This window comes from Mercurialis annua, linkage group LG3 (assembly GCF_937616625.2).
Source record: "Mercurialis annua linkage group LG3, ddMerAnnu1.2, whole genome shotgun sequence".
Lineage (NCBI taxonomy): Eukaryota > Viridiplantae > Streptophyta > Magnoliopsida > Malpighiales > Euphorbiaceae > Mercurialis > Mercurialis annua.
The window spans coordinates 71,524,011-71,538,426 of NC_065572.1; the positions used below are offsets into that span (position 1 = coordinate 71,524,011).

General features: G+C 32.2%; 3 protein-coding genes across 4 annotated transcripts; 2 read left to right on the forward strand and 1 right to left on the reverse strand.

The window, feature by feature from the left end:
• The first annotated feature begins 2,501 nt into the window (after positions 1 to 2,501).
• Positions 2,502 to 5,411, forward strand: LOC126675039 (uncharacterized). Its single transcript, XM_050369608.2, has 9 exons — positions 2,502 to 2,649; positions 2,747 to 2,805; positions 2,918 to 2,981; positions 3,469 to 3,508; positions 3,879 to 4,114; positions 4,225 to 4,288; positions 4,482 to 4,573; positions 4,676 to 4,912; positions 5,089 to 5,411. Exons 1-9 carry the CDS (start codon positions 2,614 to 2,616, stop codon positions 5,239 to 5,241), a joined length of 981 nt encoding a protein of 326 aa, XP_050225565.1. The 5' UTR covers positions 2,502 to 2,613; the 3' UTR covers positions 5,242 to 5,411.
• Positions 5,412 to 5,441: 30 nt separating this feature from the next.
• LOC126675038 (uncharacterized) lies at positions 5,442 to 8,323 on the reverse strand. 2 transcript variants are annotated; one of them, XM_050369606.2, is made up of 4 exons: positions 7,746 to 8,323; positions 6,437 to 6,671; positions 6,130 to 6,223; positions 5,442 to 5,992 (listed from the first exon to the last, which is right to left on the reverse strand). In XM_050369606.2, exons 1-4 carry the CDS (start codon positions 8,168 to 8,170, stop codon positions 5,709 to 5,711), a joined length of 1,038 nt encoding a protein of 345 aa, XP_050225563.1. In that variant the 5' UTR covers positions 8,171 to 8,323; the 3' UTR covers positions 5,442 to 5,708. The 2 variants fall into 2 exon arrangements, with proteins under 2 accessions (XP_050225563.1, XP_050225564.1); XM_050369607.2 differs by lacking the exon at positions 7,746 to 8,323 and adding an exon at positions 6,751 to 7,725.
• Positions 8,324 to 11,848: 3,525 nt separating this feature from the next.
• Positions 11,849 to 13,744, forward strand: LOC126675040 (60S ribosomal protein L15-1-like). Its single transcript, XM_050369609.2, has 4 exons — positions 11,849 to 11,957; positions 12,136 to 12,302; positions 12,418 to 12,615; positions 13,257 to 13,744. Exons 1-4 carry the CDS (start codon positions 11,954 to 11,956, stop codon positions 13,500 to 13,502), a joined length of 615 nt encoding a protein of 204 aa, XP_050225566.1. The 5' UTR covers positions 11,849 to 11,953; the 3' UTR covers positions 13,503 to 13,744.
• Positions 13,745 to 14,416: the final 672 nt, after the last annotated feature.

Here is a 14,416-nt window from a genome sequence, read left to right on the forward strand (position 1 = left end):
AAAACATGATGAGCCTGTTTACAAAACCATATTTTTATTATTATCTTTATGCAAATATAAGTTTTTAGCAGTTCTGTAGTAGCTGCTAAACATTTATTCGTAATTATAAAAAAAAATAGAAAACGTTTAGTTTGGTAGTTGTAAAACAAAAAAAAAGATTGATTTTTCTCTTCTTTTTGTTCTTAAATCCTACCAACATCTAACAAATTGTGTATCGACTTGGCTTTTGCACACCAACTTTAATGAACTTATATTTTAATATACATATCCGTTGTGATTGTTTGTTTCAAATTACAATAGAACGAATTTATCCAAAAGTAATATTACCAAAACAAATAGAACGAACTTGTAAAATAATTTAGTGATATTTGATTTTTATTTACAAATTCATCTAAAATTTAAATTTTATAATTATTTTGCTTATATTATATAAACTTATTTGTAAATGAAACTTATCGTTAGGGAGAGCACGGTCGGTATGGTTTTGCAAATGATCAAATCGAACCAAGCCATCCTTATAAAAATCAAACTTGTTTACGGTTATTTTGGTTTTGTGACTTAAATTTCAGTCCAATTGGTTAGGTTTGATTGATCCACTCTTTTAAAAACAATGATAAAACATGATATACACTTTTATTAAGTCAGAGATGTAACTGTCCAAAACATAAATTTCAAATTTTGTATAGGGTTATATTTGCTCTTTTCAAAATGTTATGATGTTTTGAATATATATATTTTTTATTTTAAACTATAGCAAAACTAAATATGTATCTCTTTATTTTTCCGAAACAAAAAAACATGATGATTTTTTTTGTGGACTACTATTTACCGCCCCAAATAACCACCCACCGCCCAACTTTTGACCAAACTACCCCTAACCTATTTTCAGTTTTTTTTTTTAAATCAATTCTTTCAATTCAATTAAAAACCCAACGAATATTCAAGCGGATTTATAATAAAAATGTTAAAATCGACTAAAAATAAATCTAACAATTAATCGGTTTTAAATTTGTTCATTTAAAAATTTTTAAATAACCTATTTTCAGTTTTTTTTTTAAAATCAATTCTTTCAATTCAATTAAAAACCCAACGAATATTCAAGCGGATTTATAATAAAAATGTTAAAATCGACTAAAAATAAATCTAACAATTAATCGGTTTTAAATTTGTTCATTTAAAAATTTTTAAATTTTTTTTTAAAATTTTTTAATGGACAATCGCCCTAAGATGGCGATGATCCATTGGACCATCGTCCAGCTTTGGCGATGGTCCAATGGATCATCGCCAAAGCTGGACGATGGTCCAATGGACCATCGCCAGGAGATGGCGATGGTCCAATGGATCATCGTCCAGCTTTGGCGATGGTCCAATGGACCATCGCCAGGAGATGGCGATGGTCCATTGGACCATCGTCCAGCTTTGGCGATGGTCCAATGGACCATCGCCAAAGCTGGACGATGGTCCATTGGACCATCGCCATCTCCCGTCGATGGCCCATTAAAAAATTTTAAAAAAAAAATTAAAAATTTTTAAATGAAAAAATTTAAAACCGATTAATTGTTAGATTTATTTTTAGTCGATTTTAACATTTTTATTATAAATTCGTTCGGATATTCGTTGGGTTTTTAATTGATTTGAGAGAATTGAATTTTTTTTTAAAAAAATGAAAATGATTTAGGGGTAGTTTGGTCAAAAGTTGGGCGGTGGGTGGTTATTTGGGGCGGCGAATAGTACTACCCTTTTTTTTTCTTTTGCTAATGAATATATAACGGTTAAACTCATTTTAGGTCCTTAAACTGTACCATTTTTAATTATCTGGTCTTTAAATAATTTAATTTTTCTTTTCTAGTTTTTCAACCTAACCAAAAAACATGTTCAAGTCGAAATTGCATTGTTTAATATAAAAGAATTTGCATTTGAAATATAATAAAATGGCATTATTTTTGTTATTCAAGAACTTGAACATATGTTTTCGTTAAATTGAAAGATCAAGTACAAAAATTTTCTTTTGGATCAAATAATAAAGTACCTCAAAATATTTTGGCTAAATGTTGTAAAAAGGCCAAACCTTTCACAAAAGTTTCAGAAAGGTCCTGACTTTTTAATTTTGTCGATTTTGGCCAAAAACAGATTATTTGGTTTTACAAAAGTCATGACCTTTCAATTTTGTCGATTTTGGGCTAAAATGAATTATTTGGTTTCACAAAAGTCCTGACCTTTCAATATTTGACATGCCACATAGGCGTCACATAGGCAAATTGAAATCAAATTGGGAGTTGGCCACAATTGAAACCAAATAATTTATTTTTGGCCAAAATCGATAAAATTGAAAGGTCAGAACTTTTGTGAAACTTTTATGAAAGGTTTGGTTTTTTTATGACATTTGGCCAAATATTTTTAAGGTTTATCTTAAAATGAAAGATGGGGGGATTGATATATATTATATTTCTCTTGTTACAGAGCTTTGTCAGAAATATCTTATAGTACAATTGGTAATATATTTCTCTTATTTATTTTGACGACCTAGGTTCGAAACCCATTGTTCTCTTTTTTCCTCTCATTTTATTTTTAAATCGTAATCGTCTTCAGCACCTCGCCGGAAAGTTGACCGGCATGGATGAAGATCAACCGTCTCCCACTCGAAGGAAGGTATAAATCCGTAGTATAATTCGAATAACTACTTCAATTTCTTGTTCTTTCAACAATTTCAATCAGATCTTGAATTTTCTTAACATTTGATTTGCAGGCAAAGTTCACCCCAAAAGCTCCTCCTCAAAGGAGACCCAGACCTACTCTTCCCAAAACGTACCGTAACTCTCCCTCCTAATTTCTTCTTAAGTTTTAATTTTCTTGAACTTTTTATTTAAGTTTTGAAAGTTTCAGGTAATTTATTGACCGTTTTTTACTGTAAATATAGTGAAGTTTCTGATAAAAATAAGGATGAAGAAGCTGAAGCACGGAAGCTCATGCGCATATTCAATGTAAAATATATTTCTTATTTTTCTTAAGTTGTTTTTCTTTTAATTTTGGAGGTTAACGATCATTTTTTTATAATGTTAACTGTCTTAATTAGGACTATAATTTAATTTTAGTACAAGATTAAAGTATGGTTTTACGGGTTTCTTTTAATCTTTTATTCTTTATCTGTCCAATAAAATACTAGGGATTAGATAATATTATCTTCTTCTGAGAACAGTAATTTTTAAATATAAGAAAGAAAAAAAATTGATCTTATAGTAATTGACTAATTGTCCTTAAAATATAATTCCTGAAATCGTTAACGAGGATCTTGGGATATTTTTATTTTATTCTATCTATAGTTTTGGCCATTTCTTTCATCTTTTATTTGGTAATGCAACCAAATAAAATTTGCAATATTTAGTATTTAGTATAATGTTTATTTACACTCGTGATAATTTGAATAAGCTTCAGCTCAGACTTTTGATTTGATTTCGTCTGAAATTGCAGGAGAATTTAGGAAGACAAGTACCTAAAGCTGAGAAACAATGTAAGCTCCTCTTTCGTATATTATTGCCTGCATTATGTAATGTGTTAAGCAATCAAGAAGTGAAAAACATAGGCTATCAACTTATGTGATTAGAATTGCGGTATCTATTTAGGATGGATCGGAATAGGTCACTGCGGTGGATTATAAACTTGTCATTGATAGTGTGACTCGTGATGTGATTGGTAAAAATCTCAAATCAATAAATGACACTTAATTTTAACTAAAACATAATTTAGTCATTAATTGATGTGACCTTCATCGATTGGAGATTTTAATAAAATTTACGTCATGTATGTTGCCTTGAGTTAATAATTATGAGTTGACATATAGGATCATGCAGAATCTCAGCTTTGAAGTTTCAAACTTGCAGCTACGGTACAGGTTGCCTTTGGGCCAGGAGCTACATCATCAACTTCTATCAGGACATTTGGTGCTCCGAAAGGTAAGAATACCGTTAAGCCAGGGTTTAATGAATCTTCAGTCGGTGATGGAAGCGTTGTCATTTCATCACTATCAACTGCCAACGAAGATGGAACTACGAATTTTGATTTAGGTGATAATGAAGCACTGCCCCTGAAAATCAAGAAAGACTATAGAGAACCTTGGGTGAGGGTTTTTTTATACATGAATTTCTTGCTGTGCTCTCTTCATATGCTCATATCTGTATGTTGTATGTGTTCTCAAATCTCGACTTGTTTTCCCTAATGTAATTGCAGGACTACAACCAGACGTACTATCCGACAACTCTTCCTTTGAGACGGCCTAACTCTGGTGACCCAGGTATATTACTGAATGAATAAGAACACGTGTATGCTTGTATTTGGTAACTCAAAATGTGCATGCATCTATGATTTGAATTGTTAAATTATATATCTGGTAAGAAATATACAGTTTGGAATCTCCTCGGACATGGTAGACATATATGTTCAGAGGCAGCATGAGACTGCTTTCTAATTGTTTGTTTTGGTATAAGAACTTCTTGATGAGGCTGAGTTTGGGAAGGCTGCAAGGGAATTGGAGTATGATGAGAACACTATCAATGCTGCTTCAGATCTCGGACTGTTGGTTGGTGTTTGGATCAGTTATTCTTGAAACAATTTTGAAACTCGATTGCTTTGAAATATATGACTGGCTTTATTATGTAATTAATTACGTGATCCTTGACAGGAGGAATGTGACAAAGAAAGATTGATTTTCTTTCAACTTCCTGACAAGCTACCCTTTGTCAAGCACCCAGCTAGTGCAAAGGGAAAAGAGAAAGCTAAAGGCTCAATTCCGTCACAGGACCAGAGTGCTACAAGGAAGGAAAGCAGTTTCGAAGAGTTATCAGGGGGATACATGGGCAAAATGCTGGTTTACAGGAGCGGAGCGGTGAAGCTGAAGCTAGGTGGTACCCTATATGATGTAAGTTCATCACAGTTCCGCTTAACACACAAGTAAACACGCATACTCATGCTAGCACACGCTACGGGATTGTATGTTTTACCCGTGGCCTGCTAGGTGACGACGAGTTCTACGAATTTGCAGGTTTAACTATCTATAAGTTCATGTATCATCTGATTAGATTGAACTATGTGCAGGTGTCGCCAGGTTCAGATTGCATTTTTGCGCAAGATGTGATGGCTATTGACACTACAGCCAAACACTGTTGCACCCTTGGTGAACTTGCGAAACGCGCTACTGTGACTCCAGATGTTGATTCTCTCTTAAATTCTGTGATCAATTTGAGCTAATTGCATACTACTTGATTCAGTAGGTTAACGATGTTCATAGATTACAATTAGGCAAAACATTAGACTTAGTATGTATATGGCGTAAATAGGCAAACATGAAACTATGCAATTGCAAATGATATTGTTGAACTATACCATGAGATTAATAGCAGGAACTATTAATGGTTAAATGATTTGTTTGAACCATGAAATCACTAAAGTAACAAGAAAGCCGCTTGCTTAACTAACAAAACAAGGAAACATCCCCATTTCCCAAATATTGTACAATACAGTGACCACATAAATGTTAAGACTCTAAGCCAACAGACAAATGGCTATTAAAAGTAACAACATATACACAAAATAAATGTAGTGCTGACACACAAATACATCTTAACATGAACAACTAAGAAAAGCAGCCCGGTGAAAAGATTAACATTAATCAGTCACTACCGGGCGAAACTGCTTGTTATGTCGGCAAATTAAGCTCAAGCCCTATGGGCTCGAGTCACAACCACAACCAGCAAGACTACAACTGAGAGCATAAAGGATGTTTTGAGCCTTTCTTCGAATGGATCCATGGTTCCAGTTGTTTTATTATCAACAACATGCGCCTTGAACAACTCGTTAATCAGTGTTGTTATTTTCTCGAATACTTCCATGAATTTCGCTTTTGTGTTCTCGAATATCCACTTTACAGCATTCATCGCTGGATTGGAGTCGTTGCTAGTCTCATCTGAACCCTCGAGAGTTGGGGGAGTATTATTTTCTTCTGCATATACAAAGGTGATGAAGATCAACCTTAGATCAACTTTTACAACTGACGAAAACATATGAAAATATTTGATCTTTCTTAATGATGCGCCAAAAAACAAGTTCCCTAATAGTTTGGTAACATAGAATACCCACCTGCATTGTAGGTCTCACGCAGCTCGCGGACTACATCATTGTTCAAAACAGCATTCCAAACAGCTTTATCAGAAGACAGTGAGATCACCATTCTCTGCACAAATTATAATCAGAGCTTTGATTATTCATATATTTTTTGACAAAAAGAGGTAAAAGTTTGTGTCTATAAGATTTATTTAACATATTTCTATTTTGTATATCAGAAGCTCTACCATCAACTTGGTTTTAATAAGTGCATACTTTGTTTCCTGTTAGATTTTACTTACAAACAACAGTTATCATGAAACTTTAGGACGAATTCAATCACCTTAACAGATGGCTCATGCTGCAACAAATGGAAAGCGTCATAAACTCTGTCAGGACTATAAGGGTGAAACATTCTTGAGTTACACAGATGCATAGAGGGTTCTATCCAATCTGCTTCTGACCCAACTGGAGAAACACTGCGCAGCCTGCCGGTTGGACTTGAAATTTGATTGGCTACATCAGTACAAGCAAATTTATCCGTAACAAACTCGGAATACGAGGCAGTATCGAACACCCTGCAGAAAAATGGAGGGAACCCATCTTTGTATGAACATACTATACATGTGTAATGATGCTAATTCAAACAACTCTTACTTATTTTGAAGGACGTAAAAACAGTGTGCAGTTGGATCAACTGATTGTTTAAAAACCGAAGCCATGTGGTTTTTGGTTGAATATTTTTTATTTGATACCACACAAACATCGACATGGATCTCCAGAGTATCAACAATGAAGCTACAGTCACAATTATAACTCCAGAAGCACCATATGAACATTAGAATAGCCAACAGCATTAATATCAAATCTTGTTGATATTCCATATTATGCGACTTTAGATTCAAACTCCATCTTAAAACTTTCAAGAGCAACGCCTCATCCATCAACCGCATGGAATTCACCTCACATCATAAACATAAATTTGTAAAACAAAAAACTGATCTTCTTTCAGACGAAAACTATTTCTCAATTCAGCACTGAAATGAAGGACTAGTAGCACCTCAATCTACTTGTTCAGTAACCCGAGTTCATATTCATTAAAATAAAACCAAGATTGAATTCGACATATTTAATAAGCAGCAACCCACTATCTTCCAAATAACAAAAACATTTTCAGTAGCAGCCACTGTATTAACGGTCTTTTCCTTGGTAATAATCTTCTTAATGTCAAAACTTAGAAAAGCAAGCAATTTTATCTTCCCCATCAGAAAAATCTGAAGTGTAAACTAGAAGACAAAAACAGATATAAACCATTAAGCACCCCTATTATCATCGCTATCACAATCTTTAAGACTAAACTTGACATAGTCAAGTTTGGTTTTTAGCAAATACAGGTGCCATATCAGTCCCCATCAACACCAACCAACTGCTAACTAACGGATAACAATGAAAATAACAGCTAGTTTAGCCTCAGAATCAGCAAATAATTCGACCTTAACATAGTAAAAAACAGTAACCAAATCAAGAACATCAATCAAATCAGTTGTTATAGTGAGTTAAAAACAGCAATTCTTTGGTCCAAATAACTGAAAAAACAGAAACAATAAGAGCAAGCATATAATTAAAAATAAAAAAGGTTTCATAAAACATACTGAGTAAGGGCAGAGACAGCGCTGTGAACTTCATCAAGAGAAGGAACAGGACCAAGAACAAAATCACCAACTGACCGCTCTTCTTCACTTCCATTTCCATCAACAGATACCCACTCAGACTCATCACATGCAGAATCACCAGAAGAAAAAGATGGCCAAGAACTAATATTATTACCAGAATAAATAGGGGCAGTACAAGACCCAGAGGCAGAACACAAACTCAGATTATTATTAGAACTGTTAAGCTTATGGGTCGACCTAGAGACAGCAGTTGATGAACTAGAATTAGTAGCAGTACTGGTATTAGAAGATAGGGTTTCTTGAAGATTAGTGACACCAGCACGTGCAACACTCCGACTCACCACCTTCAACATGCTGCCTCCTCCGCCGCCGCCGCCGCCCATTCCTCTGCCTCCGCCGAACATCAAGACGACAAAAAGGTGTATCTGTGTCTGTCAATCGTAATCCAAAGCAGGTTGTTTTGGGTGGTGTGTGTCGTGAGAAGATGAAGTGTAAATAAGAAGTCAATTGATGCTTACGAGAAGACTTTGTTTTGGATAGGACTGTGAATTAATGACTCGTTCCGTTTCTATTTTACTATTTATATTTATTTTGGCTATTTATTTTGGCACCATTTGGATTGATGAATTCTAAATGATGGATTTTAAACAATCCATAAATTTGGACAAAATCTATCATTTGCCTAGAAAAAAATTTGATAGAATCCATGAATTTATAAATTTCCTCATTTTCTACAATCCATCATTTTTTATGGTTTTAATTTTCCACCTAATAGGTGGGAAAATTCAAATCCACCATTTATACTATTTATTACTTTCCATAAATAATATTAAAAATCCATTGATTTTATATTCAATTCAAACGATTAAATTTTAAAATCTATAGATTTAAATTCCATTGATTTAAAATACATCGATTTTACTAAAATCTATAAATTTTAAAAACGCTCAATCCAAATGGTGCTTTGTCTTTTGGAATTTCCCTATCTTTTACTTTGATAGCTCCTCTTTACAGTATTCTACTTTTTAAACTGTATCTATTTTTTATTTTTCTACTTTCAAAAAATTATTTTTATATTTAATTAAAATGTTACATATATTAATAAATATTTATTTAAATTTAAATACATATGTATAATATTTAATTAACAATATACAATTTACATACAATTTACTACCAAACACTTCACAATCACTCATTTCAAAAGAAATAATTTTATATTCAGTTTAAAAAAATATTGACTTAATATCAAACAAAAAAATAATTATCAAAAAGTAGTATTCATGAAGTAAAATAATTTTTAATATTTTTTATATTAGAGATGCTTCACTTATTTATATTTGTTCATCTAATAACTTTTTAAAAAAAAATTCAAACGAACAAAAAATCATAACTTCATGGCATTTCAGCTTTCACCTTATGAATTAAGATTAGTGTTGTCCTAAATAAATTATCAATTGTTATATAGTTCTTAAAAAAAGTCTCTCTAATAATTAATATTCCAATAGAATATATTTTAAAATTTATTAATTATTAAATAATATAATTATTAATTATCTGACGTGGAACGAAGTTGATTCTCACAATTTTCTATTAACTATTAGAATTATTAATTTATTAAATATTAATTATTAAAGGGTCGACCGTAGTATTACACATATAAAATATTTTAGTAAAATGATCCAAAACACCATTCAATGTAGTTCATCTTTATAACAAGCTCTTATTAGTAGTAAATTTCTCCTTAGCTTTGGAGTATTTTTAGCGCATATTTTTAGGTTAGGTTTCAATTTTTTGAGAATAAATTTTAATTTGTACATTGTAATTGTAATTAGATGGTCTACTCATTAACTAAGCAAACTCTTATGGATCACTGTGTTTAGAGTAATCATCGTTATTTTTTAAAACAACTTGTTGTTTTTATTGAGGAGTAATTCAATTATTTATGATTCATGATTCATTCAATAATTTTTTTAAATAAAAATTAAGAAGTGAATAAACATAGGTCTATTTTATCAAATGCATTTAATTAATTAAATAAATATTGCAAATGATTTAGCTCTAATAATCTTTCAAAAGACTCTAAAAATTGTTAATAAGTAGGCGAGACTTTAATAAGCACTAGTATAATTAGTGGCGGAACCAGGACTCGAATTCAGGAGGGTTTAAATTTTTTAAGTCGGCTATATTAGAAAAATAATATGACGGTAAAATAGGTGAAAGATAGGTAAAATGACATTTGTAGGGGCGGTTAAACAAGAACAAATGCCCCTATAACTGTAGGGCAGTTTTGTAGGGGGTGGTTCTACATGAAATTAACTGTTTTTATTTTTATTTTTTCCGGCTAGAAGGGTCGACCCTCCCGTGGTTCCGCCACTGAGTATTATGTAAGATTGAAAATAATATTGTAGATAAGTATAACTAATTAAGAAATAAAAGGTATTTTAGGAGCACTTAGCAACAATTTTCTATTGATTATTATAAACCTACAAAACGTTGCATTTCCGCCAAGAAAAAATTGGACCACAGTATACCTCAACTTTGTTGTGTTCGCCCGTATTTTGTATCCTAAGCATCTAGGGGCAGAACCAACACTCCATTTTAAGAGGATCAAATTTTTTACATCCGGCTATATAAATAAATAAAATCGAGTTAAATACGGTCTAGAATGGATATCCAGCACCCTCCTATAAAGAAAAAAACCGTCCCTAACAATTATAGGGATGGTTATAACCGCCCTAAATATAAAAATGTGTTTTTTAAAAAAATAATTCCGTAGAGGATGGTCTCGATCTCCCTATTTCTGCCCCTGTATGCATCAAAATTACATTCTTTAGATAAAGCCTGATATTTTGGAAGAAAATAGCGACATTCTATGAAAATGGCATCAAAATTGCACATTAACTTCTTTTTATACGTGGCGCTATTGTCGCTGAGTTGATGGCATGTGTAAATAAACATTATTAGAAAAACTCTTAGAAACTTTATTTACAAATTCAAAAGATTCTTACATATTTTATAATATTAAAATTAAATTTAGTTATTTTAATATATATTGGGGACATTCATAAATGAAATATAAACCGGAGTTAAATAAACAAATTCACAAAAACTACAGTTTTGTTAACGTGTACTATCGATTTTGAATATGTATATTCATTACGAAATAAAAGATTTTCTATTTTTTATAAATCTAATTTACTTATAAGAAAATATTACTCAATTATATGAAAACTAATTTATATCCTTATTTGGTTTATTTATTGACTTATTAAAAGTAAATATGTTTTTAGTCCATAAATATTAGAAATAATATTTTTCATACCAACTAATAAAAATAATTAAATATAAAAATACTATTAAAACTAATTAGCTAGGAAAGTATAAAAAATCCATCAATTTTCTGAGAAATAAAATAAAATAATTTTTTATTTTTTTAGAAAATTACATTTTTTAATTAAATTTTCAGTCTATTCAGCCTACTAAAACTTTTATAATGCATCAAGGTTTCTAATTGAATGTTTTGAATTAGATTAAATTAAACACGTTACTTCTATATGTATATAAACTAAATTCAATGTATTGTAATGAAAGAAATTTAATCACGTTAATTTGATTTGTAGAAAAATAAAGGCTTAAATGCACCAAAAATCACTAACTTTCGCATGTTTTTGGTATTTAACATAATCTTTTAATTTTGGCATATTTAACATGAACTTTCCAATTTTTTTGCAATTAAGATCAAGTGTGTTTTCCTTTGAAAAATAGTAGATAATTTTACAAGCAAAACGACGTCGTTTTACATCCAAAACGGTGTCGGTGTCATTAATTTTGTAAAATTTTGAAAATTTATATATTTTTTTTACCAAAATTAAAAAATTATGTTAAATACTAAAAACACGCGAAAGTTGGTGATTTTTGATGCATTTAAGCTAAAAATAAACGAATCAAACTTGTTGTGAGAAAAAGAACCGGGCCTGGGCTAAACACCACAAGATAAACTACAAGAAGCCCAATCGAATTGGAAGCCGGAAAAACATGCAATAGAGCCCAGCTCATATATCCTGATGAGGGTAAATTGGTCTATTCAGCCTACTCACTAAAACCCTAATAATACCTATATCCTCTCGCTCAGCTTCCATGTTTTAGCCGAAACCCGAGAGCAGAGCGGAGGAATTTCACCAGTCATGGGTATGTCATTGCATATCTCTCTCGTTTGTTTTTGTTTTTGTTTTTTCATTTCTTCAATCTGTAAGATGTCACCGTGTTTGATTAGGTTATGAATTTAGAAATTTAAACATGATCTGTATGATTTGAGTTGATTTATAATTATATGTGTAAGTTGATTAGTGAGATAATTTGAATGTAGGGGCTTACAAGTACGTGTCGGAGTTATGGAGGAGGAAGCAATCCGATGTGATGAGATTCTTGCAGAGGGTGAGGTGCTGGGAGTACCGCCAGCATCCTTCCATTGTTCGTGTCACTCGCTCTACTCGTCCTGACCGGGCTCGTCGCCTGGGTTATAAGGCCAAGCAGGTATTTCTTTATGTTTTTTATTTTATTTAGGAGCTGCTTAAATGAGAGTAAACAGAAGAATAAGAGTTCTGTTTTTTGTGCATTTTTTAATTGTGAATAATTATGTTTTCTCCAGGGTTATGTTATCTATCGCGTGCGTGTGAGGCGTGGTGGAAGGAAGAGGCCGGTTCCCAAGGGTATTGTGTATGGAAAACCCACCAACCAGGGAGTTACTCAGCTGAAGTTCCAGCGTAGCAAGCGGTCAGTTGCTGAGGAGCGAGCTGGTAGGAAGCTTGGTGGCCTTAAGGTCCTCAACTCTTACTGGGTCAATGAGGTATATATTTTTGAACCTTTATAGTAAATGCAGCATCAGACTGAAAACTGAATCTTTTAGTGAGGGTTAGTGACTTCTATGCTAGCTGCTTAATCCATATAGAATATCAGACTGAAGAATGAATCTTTTATTGGTTTAGGTTTTTTTTATATGCCCTGTTAAATATGTACTGATAGGGAGTGATGTTATACTAGCTGCTTAATCCACATAGAATATCTTGATTGTGGAATCCTATGCCAACTTTAAAGTGTTCAAGTTTAGTGTACAATGTTGCCCTGTTAAATATAATAATGATGACAAGAAATGTTGCACCAGATCCATTTAGAATTTCTTGTTTAAGCCATATAGAATATCTTGCTTGTTGAATCTTATGGTAACTTACCCTGATTAATGTTTAATGATGATTAGCAATGTTGCCCTAATTTCTTGCTTGTTAACTTTGAATTGCACAAGATTAGGGTCCACAAGTTGCCCTAATTTCTTGCTTGCTAACTTTGAACATGAAGTGTACAAAATTAGGGTCCACAAGCTGCCCTAGTTTTTTGCTTGTTAATTTTGAAGTGTACAAGATTACGGTCCACAATTTTGCTGCTGTGATCTATATATCAAATCTCTAATTTATGTGATTCCCTGTCTTGCAGGATTCGACCTACAAATACTTTGAGGTCATCTTGGTTGATGCTGCACACAATGCAATCCGCAACGACCCAAGAATCAACTGGATATGCAAGCCTGTGCACAAGCATAGGGAACTTCGTGGTCTTACTTCTGCAGGCAAGAAATACAGAGGTCTTCGCGGCAAGGGAAACAAACACCACAAGGCGAGGCCTTCAAGAAGAGCAACCTGGAAGAGGAACAACTCACTTTCTCTCCGACGATACCGTTGATCAGTGCTATTACTTGTCTGTGTTATCCTATTTTTTGTTTTCTACTGTAGAATTTGCCTATTTTGATACAATTTTTGGGCTTCTTTTGTTGAACATGTTTAATTTATCTGCATTGAGGCGGTTTAGTTATGCTTTTGTTGAACAATATCAGCTCTTTTTTGGCCTATGTTACTCAAAACTTCTGTTGAATGTTATGCAAAGTTTTCGGTATTCAAGGCTGATTAGCACAGCCTGAATGTTAACCAGTCTAGTTAAAAGTAGTTATTTGCATTTGAAGCTAGTGTAGAATGTATATTGATTGTGATGTGTTAGTATTTCAAGCAAATATTGCATGCTGATGTGTAAGTGTTTCAAGCGGATATTGCATGGTAAATCGCAGGTGTGTCCTGATACGGTTTCTCAAGTTGAAATTTGATTATGTTCTTTTTGAAATTGCGCTGGGTTTACAAGAGTAAATGATTCTATCCAACAGGACCAAAACTAAATTGAGCTAAATTTAACGACTTGTCATAAATTCTAAAGTCAGAGACCAAATAATTCCGAATGTTTAATCAAAATATCAATTATGTTCAAACCTTTGTGTCATTTATAATCAATTTTAATTTAGGTCTTGTTTGGATCATTTCATTTCATTTTTAAATGAATTTTGTTTGAAAATCATTTTTTATGTTTGATTTTCTGAATTTTGAATATGAAATGAAATAAATTGAATATTATATTTCTAATGTAAATATAAATTTAAATTGTGAAATTCATTTGAACCAAACAATACCTTATTCTATATTAGTTGTAGCCAATTTTTTTTAAAGTATCTGGATTTGTTTTGTTTCAGTGAGCTACAATTGAAACGAAATAAATCAATTTTGGCTATAATTGATACAATCAAAAGATTAGGATATTATTGATACTTTTGC